We start from the raw sequence: 22,590 nt of genomic DNA, 5'->3' as shown, positions 1-22,590 counted from the left end.
CGTCGAGGCCGGCTCCTAACGAGCCTCTAAACGCGGCCTGAATGCAGTTAATTTGGCTCAAAAGACAGGCCTGTTTTCAGGTTGCAGCGGCCATAAATCCTGACCGAGCTTTGTTTATTATCAAAAAGATAATTTTAGATATTTTCGAAACTCCGCAGAAAACTCGTAAATTATTTGGGAAAACTTTTTCCAATCTACAGCACACAGATCTATATATATATAATTTTTCAAACACATGTGTCGTATAGAAGGAAAAAACTTTTATAAATAGAGCGGTGGAAAGAAAAAACAACAAAAGAAATCAAAATGAAAAGTGCAGCAGCAGCAAATACCAACAAAATGTGTAACCAATCAATGGAGTTTTGAACCCTTAAAAAATCACCAAAGCCAATATCCAAAAATAACCAAAAAAAAAGCAGAAAAGCAGAGAGAAGCAAAATCTGGCAACAGCAGCATCGAGCGTCACTGCGTTGGTCCAAAGACCAGAAATAAATCCACCGGCAACGGCGGCAACTAAATGTTGTTGCTCTTGTTGGCGTTCATCATGCGATTCGTAGACATTTCCAAACGCTGTGCGGCCTGCTCCAGGGCCGGCATCGATTGCCAGCACGGCAGCAACATAGCGCACAGCGATGCCAATGGCAATGCGGCCACGGCGGCCTGCTGGCAACATGTTGCCACCAGCAACCAGAGCAACAGCAACAGCAACAGCAACAGCAGCAGCAGCACCAGCAGCGGCTGTGACAGCAATAGCTCCTCCAAAGAGAACTACTATGCACCACAGCAACAGCAGAGGCAGCAACAGCGGCAGCAGAGGCAGCACCAGCAACATTTGCAACAGCAACAGCAACATTTGGGTGTGACACCGCAGCAACTAGAGCAGATACGCTTCTATCAGCGCATGCAGCAGCAGCAATTGCAACTGTTGCAGCAACAACTAATGCAGCGGCGTCGCCTGCAGCAGCAACTGAGGGATCAGGGTGTGCCAGCCAAACAGACCACAACCACAGCGGGTTTGACCTGCAATCAACAGTATTTGAGGCAGCAAAGAATGCAGCAACAGCAACAACAGATGCAACAGCAGCAGGTGCAGCAGCAACAACGATATCTGGACAACAGCAACATTGATCATGACTATCTAAACAACAATATTAACAATCGCAACAGTAATCCGATTCTAGGCCAAGGTGCGAATGTATTTAAGTCTTAGATTTATTTTAGATTTAAAGAAAGTCCTATACATACAAGGGTCAGGCAAGCGAGGGCTCTGAGGGCAATGACAGGTGCACTATACTTGAAAGATCTCTCCTCATAACCAAAATTAGCCACCAAATCAGTCCATACAATGATGGGCTGTTCTATCCTTCAAACGAAGCGCTTAGAGGATTTCTGCACCCTCAGAACCCACGCCTCCTTCCATTGTATATCCCAAATGAAACAATTTTCTATATAACATCTTATTATAATGGAAATATGTTCCAGTTTGATTAAACATTTGCCACAGCAAAAAGCATAGTCAACATTTGCTGTTGCTTTGGCTCTGGGGACATCTCGAGACGTGGCTTTTGTAATTTTCAATTAAGTTTAATGGAGAGTCAAGTGGCTCCAGGCATATGGCCATTGCCCTCTCTCAGCAGACAGCTACAATATGCAATATATGCCTACTACAGTCGAGCTTCGCCATAACGAACTTCCATGCAACGAAGTTTTCAGAACCATGCAATTTCGTTCAAATTTCGTTCTCCTTATAACGAGTTTCTTTATAGGGAATATTTCTTTATTAGGCCTTTTTTCTGTACCCATAACTCGACTCCTCATGCGACTTCTATCTCCCTATAAAGGATTTCTTTATACACGATTCGATATCCTAGATTTGTGGTACAAAATGGATGTGTGTAAGGTTCAGAAGGAAGCCTTTCCGACCTTATAAAGTATATATATTCTTGATCAACATCAATAGACGAGTCAATAGAGCCATGTCTGTCTGTCCGTCTAAGCTTGTAGTGCTCAGAGACTATAAGAGCTAGAGCAACGACATATCTAGACTTCTGTGATATGTCACTGCATTTCAAAACGTCCCCTAACAACTCGCTTCCACAATTTTGAAGATACGAGAAAATTAAAGACGCTCAATCATAGAGAAAGACCCTATTTAGCAGATTGCCGAATCTGGTTCAGATCGGATTATTATTATAGCCAGTATAAACAAATGAAGCAAAACCCAGCCAAGTGCTTACTCACTTTCCGTCTCTCTCTCACACACACTCTTCGTCATGCAATGTGCGCGCCGTTTGGCGGAGGAGAGCCCTACTCGTTGAGTATTTTGCTTGTGCTTTCCTACCAAAACAAAAGTGGAAGCGTATTTGGGGAAGGCCCGCACTGAAATGTGCCTGAAAATATATTTATTTTCCTTAAAGTACTGGAAGTTTTTGTTGTGAAGAAAAAATAATTCTTTCAGGGCAAAATAAACTTTAAAAAAAAACGTGAAACGTGCCTTGAGATTCGTTATATGGAAGTTTGACTGTACAATATATATTCTGTATATATGTATATGTACATCTGTATGCATGTGTATATATTGTATGTATCTGCATTCTCATATCTACACACAAAATGCATTAAAAGTTTTTATTTGTGTGTAATCTTGCGCCTGGCCCAAATATGAAATGGAAAGTCATTTCATATTTTTTGTGTGTTTGGGGGAGATTTGGAATGAATGATGGGGCAGAGCAGAGCAGAGCAGAGACGGGGTTGGGGATGGAGAGACAGCTTTGCCACTTGTCGAAAGAAGGGAAAGATCTTTCATGTCTGCACTTGCTGGGTGGTGCTCCCTCCTTTCCGATGATCCCCAGTTGTTTATTGGATCTGTTTTTGGAGTTAATTTTAAATGTAAATTCGGCTGGGCCCGACAATCGATTGAAATGCGGCAAATGGGGGCACGGCAGGCCAAAAAAAGTAACCATCTTTGGACATGCAATATCTTCGCGTACCTTTAATTGCCTTTTGGGGGTTGCAGCTTGCATGTGGCATGTGGCATGTGGCATGTGTCGGCAAGTTTGTGACATTTTCGACGGCGGTGCCTGGCACCCGGCGACTCGTAAAAATCTCTCAGACATATAAATATAATTTTTACAACTTCTCCATAAGATCCGAAAGATGGCTAACCATTTGCTAGACTAGTCCTGGGGATCGTAAAAACTAATTGAAACGTGGCCCTGCCACTGTCAGGTTTTATGGCCATGACGGGGGAGGTGCCAATGAAAGTGGAAGGAGATCATTAGCCGGAGGGGAGTGGCAATTCAGTGTCAGGGCTAATGGGATAGTGGATCTGTACTAATGCCTGGAATTCCCTTTCTCTTGCAGGAAACTTGAAACTTCGACGTGGCATGACCGAATTCTCAACAAACAACGATCACAAGCAACCGCATTTCATCTCCGCATCTCAGCAGAAACCGCTCCAGAATTCACCCATTCACCAGACTAATCCCAGACCGCATCATCATCCCCAACCGCTTCAACGCTTTGCCCAACAGCAACAACAGTATCTTCAGCAGACCCTGCCCCAAGGCCAGCAACAGAACGGCAACACGGCTGCCCACATTGGTCTAGGATCGTCGCCACATTCCCCGCTCGGCTATAGGAATCCCCTCAACAGTCCCACCGGCAATACGGCGGGTAAACGCTACCAGCAACAGCTGACCGATCGCCTGCTGCAGCAGCAACATCTGCAACACTGCCAGCAACAGCAATTGCAGTCGCTGGGTGGCGGCGGCGGCAGCGATGAGGAGTACGACACTAGGGAGGAACTGAGCGAGGAGAGCCTCAAGCAGAATGTGGCCATTGTCCTGAGCAATCTGGATCGGTACAACAACGCTTTGCGCAGCTTAATACTGAATGAGCAGGTGAGCGGCGGTGGTGGCGGCCTCGGCGGCAGCAGCAGCCTCTTTCTCGACAGCAACAGCAGCAGCAGCCTGCTCTTTGGCTGCGACAACGATACGAATCAGCGTTGCAACAACAACAACAACAACCATAACGTGTGGGGCAAAATGGCAGCCACACCGGAATCGGACTACAACAGCAATGCCACAACGCCAGGGGGCAGGAGTGGCAGCGATCAGCAACAGCAACAACTTGGGGTAGGTGCAACGCTTTGTGGTGGTGGTGGTGGTATACGGGACTCTAACGGTGGCAACTGTTCGCTGGCCTCCTCGCACGACTTTACTCACGACAATTCCGATTATCAGTGGTTCCTCGACTACGGCTATCGGGATGGCTGCAGCGGCATGCAGCGCAGTGTTCTCAGCTCCCTTTCGGCCTCCTACAATGCCATGGGGGATCTCATCTACTACGAGGATCTGGCCAAGAATCTGGACGCCAATCTGGCCGAGGTCGATATGGAGAGTTTTCGTGCCGAGGATATACATTCGCTGTTGTCACAGCTGCCGGCCTACTGCAAGAGTCTGGGCGGTGCGAATAGTCGACTGCAACAGTCGCTGCTACACCAGCAGCAGCAGCAGCACTTGCAACAGCAACAACAGCAGCAGCAGCTAGAGCACAGCAGCAACAGCAACAACATGATGATGATGATGCCGCACAACATGATGTCGCAGACATCGACGACATCCACCAACGAGCTGATCGACAACTCGTTCTGCAAGTCCGAGCTGCTGTTCTCGCCCGTACGCGAGTCGCACATCTCCGTGGACTCGCTGGACATGGACGCGTATCCCGATGAGGGCGAGATAATACTCACCTGCAACAAGGACAACTATACCATAGCCTTCGAGGGCAGTGTACTCTACTCGGACGAGAGTTTCTATGGTGAGTAGATCGTTTTTCCAGAGAAGAACCAATTTAAAAAACCCTAGAACTTTCCTTAGAACCCAATGACATGGCCATGAGGAGGAGCAAACAGAACTGCATCAATTTGCATAGCAATCTGGAGGATATTGTGAAGCGCAACAAGGCCCTGGAGGTATCGATGTCACGCTCGGCCCAGGCCTTTCAGCCACTGGGTCCAACCATGTCGCCCAAGGGCGCAACAGGAGCGGCAGGAGCCACGGCCAAACTGCAGCGGTAGGTCCACACGACACGCACGACACACGCACACGCACACGCACACAAACCTCAAGGAAGGATTGGTTCCAGCTAGAGAGGGGAGGGCAGTCGCTAGTCGTTGACAGGGCGGATGTATGACCAGCTCTGGGGTCACATCAATTGAGTTTAATTTAGTTTCATTTGCTGTCTGGCGGAATGCCCCACAATTGGGGGAGATTTCCACAGTCAAGGGGTATTTTTGTTTGGGTTTTTGTGTGTCTCTGGCGCAGGCCTAGAAGTTAATCCTTGAGGAAAACCAAAACCTCATTCATAAACGGGAAAATCCCGACGTTCTAGACGCCAGCAGGTAGCCTCTAGCCGGCGACCAATCCTTCCTTCCTTTCCTACCTGTAATTCCCACCGCCAACAAAAACTCAATTGTATTTTCCATGCGCTCGTCTAAAGACGCTCGTTGTTTCTGGTTTCGCCCGCACGCAGATATCCGTCGGGCAACAACAACACGGAGACCATTACCATCACAAGACATCTGCCGCAGTGCAGCGTCAGGAAGAGCAGCAGTCTGCCGAATCTGCAAAGCGAAGAGGCAATGCCAAGGCCAGAGCAGGAGGAGCAACAGCAACAGCCACAGTCCCAGCGAGTGGATCAGGGAGCACCTTTGAATGTCTCGCAGGCGATCAGCACCTCGACAATGGAGTCGTGCAAGTCGCGATCGAGAAATCTGCTGCCCATGTGCCAGATGCCCATATCCATAAGCGTTTCCATATCGGAGAGACTGCAACAACAGGCAGAGCTGCAACAGCAGCAACAGCAACAGCAGCAGCAGCACCGTCACAAGCATCATCGCTGCATTTGCTCCCACGAGAGTCAGAACTTCTGTTCGGGGTCTGTGTCCTCGGGCAACTCCTCCAATCCGCCGGCCTTCAATCTAGTCAAGCTCTTCATCAAACAGAAGAGCACCAGCAGCGGCGACGAGGAGCCGCTAATGGCCCAGGCCAGTGCACACACCTGTATGGATGTCTCGTCGGGCTGTTGGCCCTCCAGCGATGCGGCCAGCTCGAGCAGTGGCTCCCTGGAGCAGCGTCTGCGCAAGAAGAGCATGAACGACTCGGGCAAGGGTTCGGCGGTCAGTCGTCACGACGAGGAGGAGGAGGAGCACCACCACTATGCGGATCAACAGACGACCCCCAAGCAGCGTCAGCTGCGCGCTCGATCCGAGGCGGTGTTCTATGACGATGCGGCCAGCTCGAGTTCCACGGGCTCCCTGACGGCCACCAATTCGCCGGCCCATCGTCGCCGCAGTATGCCGTTGCGGAATCCACAGCTCTATCAGCTGGCGGCAGCCCAGACCTCGACGGCCAGCCAGATGTCGTCGGAGGCCAGCACCGAGGAGCAACTGACGCAGGTGCCGCGACGAGCAGGCGCCGAGGCGGCGTCCACACGCCCCCTGTCCTGTGCCTCCAGCTCGGAGATGATAACACGCTCCATGCAGACATCCTGCGGTTCGTTGAGCACCACGCGCAGCAGCCTGAGCGAGAGATACCGATGTGTGCCGCCCTCCTTCCTGGAGAAGCTGAACAACCTGGGGGAGCAGCGGGAGGCGCCCATCTACGTGATCTATCCGAACTATGCGCTGCCCGACTTGGGCTTTGTAAAGACCACAGCGGCCACCCCGGACGTGATCTTCTCGCCGTTCAACTACAAGATGACGCTGGACGGAGCCGCCACCAGCAGCGGATCGCTCAAGAAGCAGCGCAGCAGCAACAGCTGCAGCAGCCGGCAGAGCCTCAACGAGGACGAACTCCTCAAGACGCTGGACTACAAGCACATAGCCGACTGGCAGTCGCTGGCCACCCTGTTGCCGGTGGAGTATCGCCGTCGGCTGCAGCACATTCCCGAGGTGAAGCAGCTGGTACGACAACTGGATGCGGATCTCGCCCAGCGACCGCTGTTCTGTATGTCGCCGCCGTTGCGCAGGAACCGCACACACATCTGCGATTGTGCCAAGTACTTCCAGCAGACGCAGACGGGCCACACCCAGCCGCTGCTGGACGAGGGCTCCAGCTCGGGGTCCAGCCAGCCGCCCAGCTCCGGCTATCGGGGCTCTTCCACGCTGCTAACCGACTCCGAGCTGGACGCCGATGCGGATCCGCTGAAGCAAATGTATGTCTACCAGTACGATCAGCAGCAGCACACGACGCCACCGCAGCCCATGCCGAGGAGCATCTTGCGCAAGGCAAACTCTGCCCAGGCACGGACCAAGCGCAATTCCATGATCGAGGGCGGCCAGCAGACGCAGAAGATGTCCAAGCTGGAGAAGCGACGGAGCCTGCAGGAGCCGCCCTATAACTACGCCCTGGGCTCCACCGATGAGCTGGCCGATGTGTTTGAGGAGGAAGAGCATAGCCAGGCACAGGTCCAGGCACCGGCAGTGAAGCAGCGCCTCTCCCGCAAGGATCTGGACGCCCGGGCACGGGCCGAGAACTTTCTGGCCAGCCTGCCACGCTCCGAACTGAAGTATTATGCGGAGATTGCCTCCATTCTGGAGACATCCGGCGAGCAGGTGCAATACGATGCGGCTGCCCTCAAGAAGGAGGTGAGTCGCGTGCTCAGCCAGCAGAAGAAGGTGTCCTTCACCGATGAGGCGGCCACCTTGACGGCGGCCCTCGCTGGGGATGCCAAGCGCTTCTCGACGCCACCCAATTCGCCCAACATTTCCATGGCGGCCGCCCTGCAGCGACGCGAGACCCTCGACGTGCTCGAGCAGCGGAAGATCGAGAGCAATCGCTTCAAGCGGCTGCAGATACAATGGGAACTGATGAGCAAAGACTCGAGCATGCTCAAGGAGCTGGCCAGCGAGGCGGCGACCAAGAGTGGCGGCTCCACGCCCACATCCACCAATTCGACGGGCTCCAATTCGGCGACAAGATCAAGGATACCCCGACCAGTCAGCTATCCAGCAGGAAGGTTAGTACTCAAAGGCATCTCCATGGATTGTTTTGCACTTTTGATTCCTTTTTGTTTTTTATCCGTTTTTTGCATGATTTTACGTTTTTATACAGAAGTTCCACACCCACATCGACGCCCACAGCGGCCACTGCGGTGGCCAGTAGTCCCTCCACAACACCCAAGACTGTCACTAAAAGCCACAACAAAACTCTGTCTCTTTTGTCCTCCCCGCGTTTGAATAGACTAAGCAGCGCCCAGCAGGATGCCGCCAATGGGTCAGGCAAGGCCGGCAGCAGCAGCACACGATCGCCCAGTCGCATAGTGCAACCGAAGCGGTACAGCCTGGCGGGCACCCCGACACACACACCCCCAGCAGCAGTAAGGCCGCGCACGCCCACCAATCGAGTGACAGTAACGGCGCCCAATACACCAAAGCGTCAGGCGGGAGTTGCCCCATCGCCCAGGTGAGTAATGTGTGCAGAGAGTCATGCCACAAGTTGCTAATCTTTCCTTTGTTGCAGACCCACCTCGCGAGTGCGTTGAGCGTCCACACCAGGTCCAGTCATACCCCAATTAGTCAGCGATTACTCAACAACAAAAACATAATCAAGAAAAACCGCAATGAAACATTGTAAAATTCTAGACTAAGGCTTTGTGTGCGTGCGGCTCTACTGCTTAAAACACCTGGAAAGTGATATATAGAGGAAACCGTGAGCTAAGGAGAGATGGAGGGGCAGCGAGGGACGGCGAGGGGAACATTGAAAGGTCCGACAGTGCTAGTACTAGGGTACCTCCTGATTGATATTGATATTTTTTGTTGCGGGAAAGTAGCTGAATTTTTCATTTTCTACTGAAAATCTATACATATGCCAAGTACGCGTAAACAAATATTTTGATGTATATACACACACACACACACAGACACAAGCATATACATAAACATATGTATACATAGACGCTTTTCCCCCCCACCCCCCCACACTAGCTGCTACTCAAAAGATACGCGGATACACAATACATAAAGAAATTGTATAAAATATTTTCTATAAAATGGCAGCCTATACGTATAGCAAATAATCGACCAGCAGCCAAAAAAAAAGGCAGGAAAAGGCATAGATCGGGATGCAATAGAACAATACATAATCGAGGATTTGCGGACGGCCTTTAGCTTGATTTATGATTTAATCGCAGACTCAAGTATTTTTTGGTTGCGTGACTTTTATTTTATGCCGAGACGAAACGCGCCCTTTGCTGCGCTCAAAGTGATTTCAAATTGTACGATATATTGATTACTATTAAACTTACCACTTACTTTCATTTGTAACTATTTAAAGCCTATCTATCTATGCGCTCTAACCGCTGTAACCACTCTATCTCTATGACATAAATATAATTTTTTATTTAACTGCTGGAAGACATCAAACTAATTTGTAAGAACAGAACAGAGCAGAGCAAAACACTTTTCTATCCTTAATTGTATAGCTATTTCTTATATACTATATATACTATTATGTATTATGTGCGGAGCGGTTCAACACACACACACACACACATATTATAGATTTTCAAAAAGTATCACCAAATGCGGGATATGCGGGAGTATAATTATGTATTAAACAACAACAGAAACAAAACAAAAACAAAACATTGTATAAAAATACAAAACTCAATAAAAAATATTAATAAAAATGCGAAAAAGTATTACGAAAACAAAGTCGAAAGGTTATTCCGAATGTTCAGAATGTCTTATAGAGAATGAAGGTAATTTTTGAGAGCTTGTTCCACTTCAAAATATCACATAAAAATCTTCCTCTTTACTGTCCAAAGTGTTCCCTTTTCTAAGAATATGGATTACACATAGGTTTCGAGTATAAGGACTACATATATAGAACATCATTTTAGAGCTCTTTACTAGAGAATATGTAGAAAATTTGATGCAACAGTATCTTGGAATTACTTTAAAAGAGAAAGAATATCCTTTTTGAGATCTATTGTTGTCTTTCTTTCGACAATATGACATCGAAACATTCACTGTGCCTTTACAGTTTTACAAGAACTTTAAGCAAAAGAACTTCGATTTTGGGGAGTGCCCTGTGACATCAGGACTTACTGTCATTTGAAGCCACTCTAGGCAGACGCACAAGGCACTTTTTCTCATACAACAGTAGCACACAAAAACGAGTATGGTTCCAATTGCTCAATTTCTTTATTCCGTCGAATATTACTAGCTATATAGAACCTTTAGCCATGCCCACATAGTTTTATAAGATTCTATTCTAAATACTTGCTTTTATTGGATTTCTATATAAAGTTGAAAATAAAAAATAATAGTTTGATGAAATTGCCATAATATACCATTATATACCGATACACCGTAAATATACCGTCGGTTAAATTTTTACCTCAAAAAATACCGAAAAGTATACATGCCTACAACTTCGTATCTACCTGACACTACACGGTAATATACATACATGGTATCTACATCGCATTGATGGGACTTCTACATGTAAATGCACATGTAGAGAGAGAGAAGGAAAATTAGCGACTTTAGCGCCACATGCGAGAGCTTTTGAATATGTAGCCTTTATATACACCACCATTTTGTAGCCAACAACAACACAGCAGTTTCCAAGCTTCCAGGTGCGTAGGGGACTCTGAGCAATTCATGGCCAACACTTTGAAATAAATGTACAGATGTTTTCTAAGCTGGTTTGAATTCCATTCAGTACATAAAAGTTTAGTATATAAAGGCCAATAAGGTATACATATGTAACTGGGATGCGATATAACAAATCAACTTCAACAGCTGTTGTATTATTCATCACAAAAATGTATACATATATTTAGTCGATGATTGTTTAGTTAAGAATGTGCGAACTTTATTGTGTTTTGATATCTCGATTCAAGACGGGGCCAGATTGAAGACGGGGTCAGATTCAAGACGGTGTCGGATCGAGGAGCTTTTCCACGACGATATGCAACTATCGAAGGGCAGGCGAGTCCTAATGCAAGCGAAGCTTAACCAAAGCTCGACAGATCGAGAGAGCGGCTGCAAGGGCTGCTGCCGTGAGCAAGCAAATATATGTATGTATATACATGTATGTATGTATGTAGATGACAATGTGATACAGTGGGCATTGCAAACAACGTACAATAATAGGGATTTACTTAACTGCTCCAACTCTGGCTATAATCTATGGATTAATGGCTAACAACAAAATATATTCCTATGACGTTCCGACATAGGAGCACCGCTTCGTGGCCACCATACATACTCTGGTGCAGCACTGTTCGGCGAATTTGCACACCATTCCCAGCGGCTCGCAGTTGTCGGCATATTCCATTCGCTGGCGCTGATAATCAGGTGAAAGATTTACATTCATACAGATTTACATAGGCGTTACACTCTTACCCGTGTCATATTCTTTGAACGAGGCATTATAAGGTTTTTCTGGACTTGTTTTTTGGTCAGTTTTTTGCGGGAGTAGGCAAACGCCGCTAAGCCGCCTATCTCCTTGATCGGCGAGGACGCTTCCAGCTCATCGGACAGGGGAGCACAGCTCGTAGGTCCCAAGAGGAAAAGTTCCAGGCCCAAAGCCAGTCCCATTAGCAAAAATAAACCGGTGGCATTCATGTTGATCGTTTGACTAAAGCCACTGGGCCGACGCTTTTCTTTATATACAGCTCCATTCTAAGGGTGAACGAAATCAAAACCAGACGTAATTCCTTTTTATTGTTTGTTCAGCGGCAAATGTTGCTCGAATTACAAAAAACCCACTACCTTTACCCAAAACTAGGCTTTCCTGGTAGTCACCGGCATGGAATGAGAATGGAATGAGCGAGCCACCTACGCCGCTCTCTCTACTTTACGCTCTCCCAGCCAGCTTCCAGCACGTCGCCATTTGTTTTTTTTTTCAGTGCGTTTCGCAGTCGGCTCCGTGAAAAGCGGGTAAATTCGGTAAATTAAATGAAAAAAAGTGTCGAGCTGATGTGCAGGGAAGTGTAGTGATTAAATATGGATAAATTAAATGGAAAAACAATTGTTTTCAAGAAAATGTGTCTGTGCCAAGTGCGCGTTCGCCACAGAAGAAAAAGTTTCATAAAAAAAGGCTGATCTGCTAAGGAAAAGTCCAAGTGAAGTGTAAAATAAGAATTTGATAAAAATCTTATTGTTTTATCCGTAAATTCATATTTTTTCTATGTGCAAGGGCTCAACGGAGCCCCGTTTTTATTTCCATTTGGTCACGTGAGGTGCTTTTTTTTGTGTGTGTGTTTGTGTTTGTGAAAAAAGTGCAGAAAAGGCGTCAAGTTCTATCCCTTTCCCACACCCACATGCAAGCGGCGCAGTGAAGAAGAGAGGCCAAAATGAGTCCACGCTCTCTCTAAGTCCAAGTGTGCTCTCAATTTAAGGTGAGCCAATACAGATCTTATCGCTCTCTCTCTCTCTGTCCTACGTTCAATGCAGGCACATGCACTTGCTCATAATTTGCGTGTATCGTGGGCGTGAGAGGGAGAGTGTTTTTCTTTTCTTGCTTTTCTTTGTTGTGCGTTTGCGGTGTGCTTCGACTTCCATTCGTTTATGCTTTCTGTTATGCGGGGATTTCTCTATTTGCTGGTTCTTTATATCGAGACAGAGATTCTGCCCCATACAAAATCCGCCAATTTTGTGCCATTTTTCCTAATCATCCCTAATGAGCCTCTTGCCGAGTTATAAACCAAAAGTATTAAATTCCTCTTTATCCATAAAAGCCAATTTTCAAGCTTAGCTTTTTTGGGCATCAAATCCTTGAACGAAAATGAGCACAAAACCCGCTACCCATTTACAGGCTGGCAACATTATTAAAAGTAATTGTAATTACAAAAGCATATGTTGCGCCTTCCCACCCGTCCCCCTCCCCCTCCACCATACCTACACTCGTGCTTGAACGTGTTGGGTGCCTTTGCATACATTTACCTAATTAAATAAAATAATGAAAACGCAAAAGTTGCCAAAAGGCGCGAAAGTGCGTCTCTAAAAGTTACCCAAGAATGGTGAAAACCCTTTTTCCCACCACCGCCATATACACATGTGCAGGGGTTATGTGGAGGCAAGGCATTCTAGATACCCTTTACGGGGGAGATCTCCGATGATGCTAAAGGAAATCTACCATTTTGTATTATTAATTTGTGGTTTTTTATTTATTTAAGTTATTAAATTTGGGATAAATACAGTGAGTGTCACTGGAAATCGCACAACTAATGTGAATTTACAATTTGCTTCATTATTTCTAAAGTAAACAATATTTTTCCACAAAATATGTCTTAAAGCAAAGGTAACGCAAAATAATTTACTAATATAACAGTGTTGCCACTCCCAGTTTGGGAATGCTCTGAAAAGTCCAAGGGGGACCAAAAAAATACTAAAAACTAAGTTTTTTTTTAAGATTTGTTATATCTGAAGATGCAGTATATTTTTCTTTATGTTTTCTACATAATTTTCTTTGTTTTTTATTTGACTATGAAGTAAACATATCAACCCAGGTAAATTTTTAAATATTTTTCTGCATTTTTTAACATTGTTTTAATCACTAAAGAACGAATATTTTGTTGCTGTACGAGTTTCAGTGACACTCACTGTATTTCGTTAAGTTTTTTTGTGAACCGTCGTGGTTTTTTCGTCTTTCGTTCACCGTCGTTGGGATGGCCTCTTCGTTGCTCGTCGTTTTCCTAGCGATCGGATCCTCGTTTCTCGTTGTTCTTCTACCGATGGGATCTTCGTTGTCGCTTGTTGTGTCTAGGGCTCCGATCATCATTTGGTTGGAAGATTCATTTATTCTGATTGATTTCTTGGCTATAGATCTTTCCCGTTCCACTGACAGCATACCCTTTATACTCTTAGAAATACAGGGTACACAAAGCTTGAGCTAACCCACATGCTCTTCACACATTTGCCTTAAAATTGGAAAATAAAATTACGCAGAAATATTTTCAAATATTTATTACAAAGCATGGCGGTGTGTGTGTGTGTGTGTGTGGCTTGATAATTATCATTAGCCGTGTGCCAGTTTTCGGCTTCTGGAGCGTCTTAACGTCTACCGTATGGCTTATCCCAAGGATAAGCACAAGCCAGAAGGGAAGTGGCTGCTGTTTAGCAAATATTTTCACTTTCCCCTTTTTTGGCCGCGTCTTCGATTGAGATTTGTTGGCCATTAAGTTTGCTCATTTGCGTCTCTGCGAGTGCTGCCAACAAAAATTTGCATAAATTCTGGTACATATATGGAATTTTATTTGTATTTTTATTTTATTATTGCGCCCCGGTTTTTTTTGTGAGCGAGTGACTGTTTGTGCTTCTGTTTCTGTTCCTCGAAATGTAATTAAAAGTTTTGTTTAAACTGTTGGATATTTGTGTGTGTGTGACTGTGGCTCTCGAGAGCAATATGCCTGCGGCTGTTGTCAACGCCGCTGTGCTCGTTTAAGGCCCGGGGGGACAAAGGGGCCGGGGGTGGGTTAAGAACAACAGAAAAAACATGGTAAATAAGTCGGTCAAATAAATTTTGCTGTCAGGCGAAAAGCAAAAGTGCATAAAATATGCACCACTGCCCTGAGAATGAGGCCTACAATATTTGCATTCACATATTTTGTGCTAAAAATAATTACATGCACATGACCCCCCAACCCCCACCCCCCAAAAAAAAAACAACAACGTGGGGATCCTCTGCTTGGGTTATGACTAAAGACATGCCTCGACAACAAGGACATGAGATAGGCGGTCGCAGCATGAGCCAGCCCATTTGTATACCCATTAGTCGATGGAGCAAACAATGGGGTATATGGGGTTTGCGATGGCCAGAAGAAAGAACAGATAGGTGAGATGTTAGGGGCTGCAGGATAAGTCTGTCGGAAGAAGAAATAATCACAATGGAAGTTGGAACGGGATCTAGCTTGCCAGCAGCGCAATGGTGAGCGCCTTGTGGTTTGTGAGAGCGCAAAAAAGAGAGCGAGAGTGAGCTGGCAACAGAGTGCTGTTAACAGCTAAACAGTGAAGTGCTAGCTGTTAACAGTGCAGTTCCAGCTGTTAACAGCGTAACAGTGCAGTGCCAGCCGTTAACAGCTGAACAGTGAAGTGCCTGCGGCTAACCGGTTAACAGTGAAGTGCCACGGCTGCTAACAGCATAACAGTGAAGTGCCAGCTGTTCACGGCTTAACAGTGCAGTGCCAGCTGTTAAGAGCTTAACAGAGAGGATCCAGTTGCCAAAAGCTTAACATTGAAGTGCCAGCGCTGCTCTGGCTCTCGTAAAATGAAGAAACAAAAACACTTAAGGTATCTTTTAGTCGAAATTATGAATGGAGCTCATACTGATTTAGTCTTTGTGGTTTTTGGCAGTGCCAGGACACGACACGACAAATGCCAGAGAGGCATGGCAGGTCGCCTGCTTTGTAACTGCTGCCGCTGGCAAGTGGCATCATTAGCCCTGGGCCTAGGGACACGCGATGCACCGGGGGGGTGGGGGGAAAACGAACGAATAAAAGGCCATCAAATAAAATGCAATTGATATACAAAAAGAAACACTTCCACAAAACACCCAACAACAATTGGTTTCTCTGCCGCTGCCGCTGCCGCTGCCACTGCCGCTGTCTGAATTCGCCGCAGGGCGGGCGGCGCATGCTCGACGGACGGCCAGTGGAAGCGTGGCGAAAATTTTTCAACGCTTTTCGGCTGTGGTGGGTCTCTGACCTAGTTCAACCCGGCTGCCCGGAGTGTGTTTGAGTTGTGGCTGTTTGATTTACAATTTTAATGGACCTCCCCCGCCCCCTTTCCCCTCCAACAACAACAAAACATGAATTGGGTGAGAGGACTCAATTTCCTGTCATCTGGCAGTTGTTTTTATGCGATTCCTTGGGTCTTTCAATCAAACTAAAGAAGTCCTGCCTTGCCCCCCCATCCATCACTCCGCCAAGTACTCCGCCAAGTCCGGCTATTTTCACTTGATTTTAGAAACTGTTTGTTTAATACCTTTGGTACTTCCAGAAGGCCAAGGGTATGTGCTGTATTACTGTCGTTTTGGGGCGGGAAACAATGGGAGGAGGGGCTCCCTCTTTTATTCACTAATTTCCCCAGAGTCCAAGAACAATAAAAACCCCTTGTTGTATCAGTGAAACTCGAGTCGAGCCTCTGTCGAGCATCAATATGCCCTCAGTCAGGCACACGACATGTACATGTGGGCATTGGTCACTTGTACACTTTTAAGGGAAAGAAAAAGTTCAAATAAAACAGATTTTTACTTTGAAAATAGGTTTAAAATAACTCTTAATTTTGCCCTGAAAAAGTTGATTTTTAAAAATATTTGTTTGTCAGATAATTCGATATTTTAATTTATATTTAATTTTAGTTTTAAATATATTTGATTTTAGAGTTGATATATTTTTAATTTTATGTTTTCTAGATAATTGCAAAAAAAATACAAGATTTTCCCAGGAGCTAAAAACAGCGATTCCAACGATTTTGGCGAGACTCGAGGTAATATATAAATTTAAACAATTCAAATATAAGTAATTTTTATTGAATTTTAATTTTAAATGGTTTTGATTTTAACCAAAAATTATTCATTGTTTTTATTAATTTTTATTCGCTTGGTTCAAAAATTTGTTTTGTTAATGAAATTTAAAAAGAGCCGCAAGACGATATTGTGCTATTTTTCTGGTATTTATTTTAAGACAATTTAAATATTTAAGAGAGACTGTGTGGAATAACTCTTTTGGTAAATAATAAAAAAACCATAAAACAAAAAACCAAAAAATTTCGCTAATGTTAGAGAATAAAAAAATAGCCATAAAATACCAAAAAAATAATTTTTGCTGATTTTTAATAGGTTTTTTGTCTTAATGAAGACTTAATGAAGTTATTCGTCATTTAGTAAATTTTCAAAGAATCTTTCTCTTAAAAATGATTTTGATTTTAAACAAAAATTATTCATATTTTTTTTTTTTCGCATGGGACTAAATATTTTGTTGGTTAATAAAAGTGAAAAATATGCCGTTATCCGATACTGGGCCATTTTTCTGGGATTTATTTTTGGACTATTTTAATATTTAAGAGAAATTTTGTGGAAAAACGTTCCTTAGAAGAGAATAAAAAAATAACCATAAAATACCAAAAAAAATAATTTTTGCTGATTTTTAATAGGTTTTTGTCTTAAAGATAATGAAAGTCTCTCTGAAAAACGATTTTGATTTTAACCACAAAATACTTTTTTTAAATATTTTTTTTTTACATTTTTATTCGCATAGGTCGTATGCCGATATTGGACCATTTTACTGCGATTTATTTTTAGATAATTTTAAAATTTAAAAATGACTGTGGAAAAACTCTTTTGGTAGATAATGCAAAAAAATAACCATAAAAATACCAAAACAAATTTATTTCTGCTGTTATTGCTGATTATGTGTAATTTAGTAAATTTTCAATGAATTTCGAAAATAATAGCCTGACAAAATTGCATGGAAATGTGTTTTTAATGACTTTCCATGGAAAGTGGACTGCAGTGGAAAACAAAGGAAATATCGGATATCATTAAGCGGAAATATGAAGGCCCAGAGAAAATACCAGAGCCTAAGGTATATTTTCCACTAAAACAAAAGCGAAAGCCAGCTCAGATGGGGTCCAGGAAGACCCCCCCCCAGGTATTCCACAGTCGAGTCGTTTTTCCTGTTAAATTTTGACCATTTTTGGGGTAAATTCTCACGTGCCGTGCACTTTGGCTGAGGCTCACTTTCATCAGGTGGGCGGCTGTCTGGTGGCCGGACCAATGCAAAATATGCAAACAATTTTCAATTAAAAATCAATTTTATGCTTCAACTGCGACTAAGTGCAAAATAGTTGTTGCTACCAGGTTGTACATAAAATGCTCCAGCATTAAACCAAAGTTTTGTCGAGAGTGAAAAAACCATTTCCTACTTTCAAGTTTTTCACCGCAAAAAAAGCAAAAGAGCAAAAATTTATTGGAAAAAATTAAGGAAAAATACTTGAAATTGGTGCAGCTGTCAAAAGGCTTAACGCAGGAAATTTACCAAAAAGTTTTGCAAAGGGGGGAAGGGGGGGGCCAAGCGTAACAGCAGCTGTTGTCGGCCACCCAGAGCGCCAGATACAAGATACACTTGGGGGGCGGTGTGGCGGGGCGTGGCGTCTCCACTTATCACATAACATGTGCTCTCATCGCTCGTAATTGGGGAATTGATTGCCTAATTTCTGGCCGCGCGTTTAGCCAAATTTTCATAGAAACTTTTTATGGCCCAAACGCCATTCTTTGGCAAGAGAGAGAGACGTGTCTGAAGAGCGCCCTCGAGTCCAGCTCTGCAACCACATATCCAATTACGTTTATAGATATTACCCCAGGCCCCTCACCCCCCCCCCCCCCCCACCCCACCCCCTTACATTGTGGCAATAAAAAATTGTACGTACTGCTTGGGTTAAGTGGCTCTGGGGGGGCGGGGGACGTCGTAGGGGAATGCAACTTTCTTTTAGGGTTGCTCAAAAGTTTCAGCGTTTTATGTCCCCCTTTGAGGGACGGAGGGCCCCCCCCCGCACTGCATGTTTAATATTTAATGCAGCAAAAATCAATTGCTAATTTATGCATTCAGGCAAAGAGTTAACGACTGCATTGAATGCCTCCTGGTAATGGCCATAAATAGCGACGACTCGCCGCCGACTACATTTTAAATTAGTTGCTCGCATTTTCCAGGAACTCCACTCCCAGCAGGACCTGCAGGAGACATAATCAGCTCCACTTCAAGGGTGGTTCGGGGAGGGGGGTGGTGAGGACACTTAGTGGGAGTTTGCCTGTTAACCTGGCCCACAAAAATGGCACTCTAAAGGACATTGTTCTTGGCTTTAATGCCCGTCACAAAAACGGGTTGTAAATAGGTGAAATTTCCAAGGAAATTGTTTAATATGAGACCATAGCTGGGGGACATAAATAAAGTATGTATGTTTGTCTTATTTTGTGTATTTTATAGCTTAAAATTTTACCTGCAAAGGAATCCTCCCCAAAATACAATCCTCTTTGCCACCAGAGATTAAATTCCATAAAAAACCTCAAATGGTCCCTTTTTTACCGAATTCTACGGGAATCAGGAGATTGATTTATTGACGATCATTATTAGGGACAATTCTCTTCATATTTTTAGAGTTACAGCAGACTCTGTATGTACAGCAGCTCTTCCGGGGCCACAGAGAGCTGTTAGCACTCCAGCGCTTGAACAGCGCACTGTTAGCGGCCTCCGCTTTTGTTAACAGTGAAATGTTAACAGCGGACTATTAGCAGCTTCCGTTCCTGTTAACGGGCACTGATAGCAGCTCCCAGCTCCCGTTTTTGTTAACAGCGCAGTGGTAACAGCTTCCGCTCTTTCTTTACATCGCAATGTTAGCAGCTCTGGCATTTGTTAACAGCGCCCTGTAAGCAGCTGCCGCTTGTGTTAATAGCCTCCGCTATCGTTGACAGCGACTGTTAACAGCACCCGATCTTGTTAACAGCGGGCTGTTAGCAGCTTTCATTTTCGTTGGCAGCTCACTTTCTTGTTAACAGCTGCCGATATAGTTAGCAGCTCATGCTCTTTTTAGCAGCTCCTGATCTTGTTAGCAACGAACTGTTAGCAGCTTCTGCTATCGTTGACAGCGACGATAAACAGCTTCCGATATCGTTGATAGCGACTGTTAACAGCTTTCGATCTTATTAGCAGCGCACTGTTAGCAGCTCCCTCTATATCTTAACAGCGCAGTTTTAGCAGCTCTCTCTATTTCTGAACAGCGCACTGTTAGCAGCTCCATCTATTTCTTAACAGCGCACTGTTAGCAACTCCCTCTATTTCTTAACAGCGCACTGCTAGCAGCTCCTGCTCTTGTTAACAGCTCCCGCTTGCTCTCGGCTTCGCTCTCTGTTTCCCTCTCGTTCGGTGCTCTTACGATCCACACGGCTCGGCAACAGAGTGCGACCAGCTGGAAGACATGAAGAAAGCTTTACAATCACAGCGGCGGGGTGTGGTGGACACCGGGCAGCAGGAAGGCATTGAAACAGATTTGCAGGCTTTTCGTGGGAAATGTTTCGTTTTGGTCTTGTTCGACGCCCACCCTGCTCTCTCAGTTGTCTAGGGGGTTTCGCGGAGAAGCCTACGGGGCTACTGTTTCGATTCCTGCAAAAGAATTGTGCATAAAGTGTGCTCTAAGAGTTTTATTATTGAAATTATCATCATTCCTTGAGCACAATAATTGGCAGTTTTACCGTAAAGTGCGGCTGAACTTTGGTGTTTGCGTGATGGGATGTCAAGGCGTCATTGGATGGACATGGATGCAGCCCCTCCCCCACCCTCTTTCCCTACACCCTCGACGTGTACTTAATGGCGAGCGTGTTTATTATCTGGCTGTTGCCGAACGTCATGCTCGTAAATTAAAATGACACGCTTTGCATATTCACTCTCTCTCACTCTCTTCTCGAGAGAGAGAGAGGAGAGCACACACACACACACACACACACACACACGGAGGCAATAAAAATTTTAATTATTCAATTAAATTACACTCGGAGAAAGGCGTTGCTCTGGCTCAGTGTGTTTTTTTTTGGCCAAATGACTGACGGCCCATAAAATTGACACCCGAAGCAACTGGCACGACAGGACACTTGCTCAAGGACGTGGCGGAGGATTGGGGTGTGGGGACGAGCAATGCATTTACTGCGAAAATCATATAAAAATCATGTTTATTTAATTTACATCACCAGAAGCGGCTCGGCCCGGTCCGGGCCCGGGTCCGTCGCATCCGCCGCTCGTTAAATTCCCTCCGACCGGCCACGCCCACGTTTTAAAAAACAATAAACCCCGCGTCGGTGGGGGCGGGACAGGCGCACGTAAAATGATTAACAAATATGTATGCCCCCCCCCCCTCGGAATAGGCGCTACTCGGCCATAAAATGTCCGTACGGGACACAGGTGGTGGTGGGGTGGTTTTGGTGGTGGGGTGGGTACGGTCTGAGCCACGCCGTGGGGCACGCAAGGCCCCAGTGCGGACGGGGCATTGAGGCAAAGCACGCATATTTAATTAGCTCCATGCACCAGAGTCGACTGTCGTTTGGCAGGGGGGTGGGGCAAGAGGGGAGTGGTGATAGGGGGCGGGGTGAAGGGTGTGTGCGGATAAGTTTAGTGACCGCACTCGAACTGTGCCACAGTGAGTACCGCCACCCAGGGGAATACCTTTTCAGGCAGATTTGATTTGAAAGGTTAATCGATGAGGCGGGTCAAGGATACAAGGATATAAAGATTCATAGATGGATAGATAGATAAAAAGATTATATGGATAGATAGATAGATATATAGATATATTTATGGACAGATAGATAGATATATGGATAGATAGATAGATTCATAGATAGATATATGGGTAGATAGATAGATACTAGCTACCAGATAATAGATACTAGATACTAGAAACTAGATACTAGAAACTAGACACTAGATACTAGATACTAGAAACTAGATACTAGATATACTAGATACTAAAAACTAAATACTAGATATACTAGATACTAGTTTCTAGATACTAGTTTCTAGATACTAGATAAATGTTACTAGATACTAGATACAAGATACTAGATACTAGATAGTAGATACTAAATACTAGATACTAGAAACTAGATACTAGATACTAGATACAAGTTACTAGATCCTAGATACTAGATACAAGATACTAGATACGAGATACTAGATACAAGTTACTAGATACTAGATACCAGATACTAGATACAGGATACTAGATACTTGATACTAGATAATAGATACTAGAAACTAGATACTAGATATACTAGATACTAGAAACTAGAGACTAGATACTAGACATACTAGATACTAGATACTAAATGCTAGTTACTAGCTACTAAATACTAGATAGATACTAGATACTAGTTACTAGATACTAGATACTAGATACTAAATACTAGATATAAAAAGTTCCAAAGATACATAGATACATTCCAAAGATACACATCGAATTATCCCTCGTTTCAGCCCCAATTCGCCTTTTTAGCTTGTCTCCACTGTACCCCTTTCTCTTCTGCTGTGCCTCATGAAATGGAATATGAGCTATAAGGCCCCCCACTCCACTCCCCATCCCCCATCCCACACTCCCTTGAAGGACTCCATTTTATATGCGTGTCCATGTTCATGTTGTCCCGCCGCTGGTTCTTACTTATGTTCTTGGCCCCCCGTTTTGGAGTTACTCTTTGCCCCCCGCCCCCGCCCCGCCCCCCTTCCAACCCTTTCCCGCCTGTTCCTGTTCCTGTTCCTGGTTGTTGTAGTGGCTGTGTGATTAATTCGCGCAAAGAGTTGTGCGCTTCCGTTTCCGGTTGTTGCTGTTGATGCCAGTGCGCGCTTTTATGCTTCACATTTCACAGGAGGCTGATTTGTGCTTAGCCACCGCCCGCCACCCGCTGGGTGCCCGCTGCCCCTTGCTGTAGAGGGGTGGCAGAGGGGCTGCAGAGGGGCTGTGGAGGAGCTGTGGAGGAGCTGTGGAGGGCCTGCTGGTTTCTGTGGGCTCTTGGGCGGTGCGCAATATTAATTGTT

General features: G+C 45.1%; 2 protein-coding genes and 1 long non-coding RNA gene across 10 annotated transcripts in view; 2 read left to right on the top strand and 1 right to left on the bottom strand.

Annotated features, from left to right (window-relative positions):
* Positions 1-9,670, top strand: part of LOC108155433 (probable serine/threonine-protein kinase DDB_G0282963) — a 29,056-nt gene extending 19,386 nt beyond the window's left edge. The window contains exons 2-8 of one of the 8 annotated variants that reach the window (XM_033389979.1): positions 249-1,187; positions 3,364-4,136; positions 4,245-4,821; positions 4,881-5,076; positions 5,503-8,022; positions 8,121-8,468; positions 8,526-9,670. In XM_033389979.1, coding sequence (XP_033245870.1) covers positions 518-1,187; positions 3,364-4,136; positions 4,245-4,821; positions 4,881-5,076; positions 5,503-8,022; positions 8,121-8,468; positions 8,526-8,547 — 5,106 coding nt within the window. In that variant the 5' untranslated portion in view covers positions 249-517 and the 3' untranslated portion in view covers positions 8,548-9,670. Of the gene's footprint in view, positions 1-248; positions 1,188-3,363; positions 4,822-4,880; positions 5,077-5,502; positions 8,023-8,117; positions 8,469-8,525 lie in introns of all 8 variants that reach the window. The other 7 variants (XM_033389978.1, XM_033389981.1, XM_033389980.1 and 4 more) reach the window with 7 other exon arrangements.
* Positions 9,671-10,821: 1,151 nt separating this feature from the next.
* On the bottom strand, positions 10,822-11,667 carry LOC108154446. Its single transcript, XM_017284717.2, has 2 exons — positions 11,420-11,667; positions 10,822-11,360 (listed from the first exon to the last, which is right to left on the bottom strand). The coding sequence occupies exons 1-2, from the start codon at positions 11,639-11,641 to the stop codon at positions 11,235-11,237; spliced, it is 348 nt and encodes a 115-aa protein (XP_017140206.1). The 5' UTR covers positions 11,642-11,667; the 3' UTR covers positions 10,822-11,234.
* A 60-nt stretch (positions 11,668-11,727) lies between these two features.
* LOC117187460 lies at positions 11,728-17,608 on the top strand. The gene is made up of 3 exons (XR_004472135.1): positions 11,728-12,417; positions 16,431-16,504; positions 17,275-17,608. It is a non-coding gene; the product is annotated as an uncharacterized LOC117187460 (long non-coding RNA).
* Positions 17,609-22,590: the final 4,982 nt, after the last annotated feature.

Source organism: Drosophila miranda, chromosome 2 (assembly GCF_003369915.1).
Source record: "Drosophila miranda strain MSH22 chromosome 2, D.miranda_PacBio2.1, whole genome shotgun sequence".
In the NCBI taxonomy this organism is placed as follows: domain Eukaryota; kingdom Metazoa; phylum Arthropoda; class Insecta; order Diptera; family Drosophilidae; genus Drosophila; species Drosophila miranda.
The sequence above is the reverse complement of the archived record's forward strand: the minus strand, read 5'-3'. Positions and strand labels throughout refer to the sequence as shown.

Excerpts from the sequence above, each read along its gene's own strand:
- LOC108154446 (XM_017284717.2), bottom strand. The coding sequence starts at position 11,641 with ATGAATGCCACCGGTTTATTTTTGCTAATGGGACTGGCTTTGGGCCTG. Across the intron at positions 11,361-11,419 it reads GTTCAAAGAATATGACACGG|CGCCAGCGAATGGAATATGC; the intron begins GTAAGAGTGTAA and ends CCTGATTATCAG.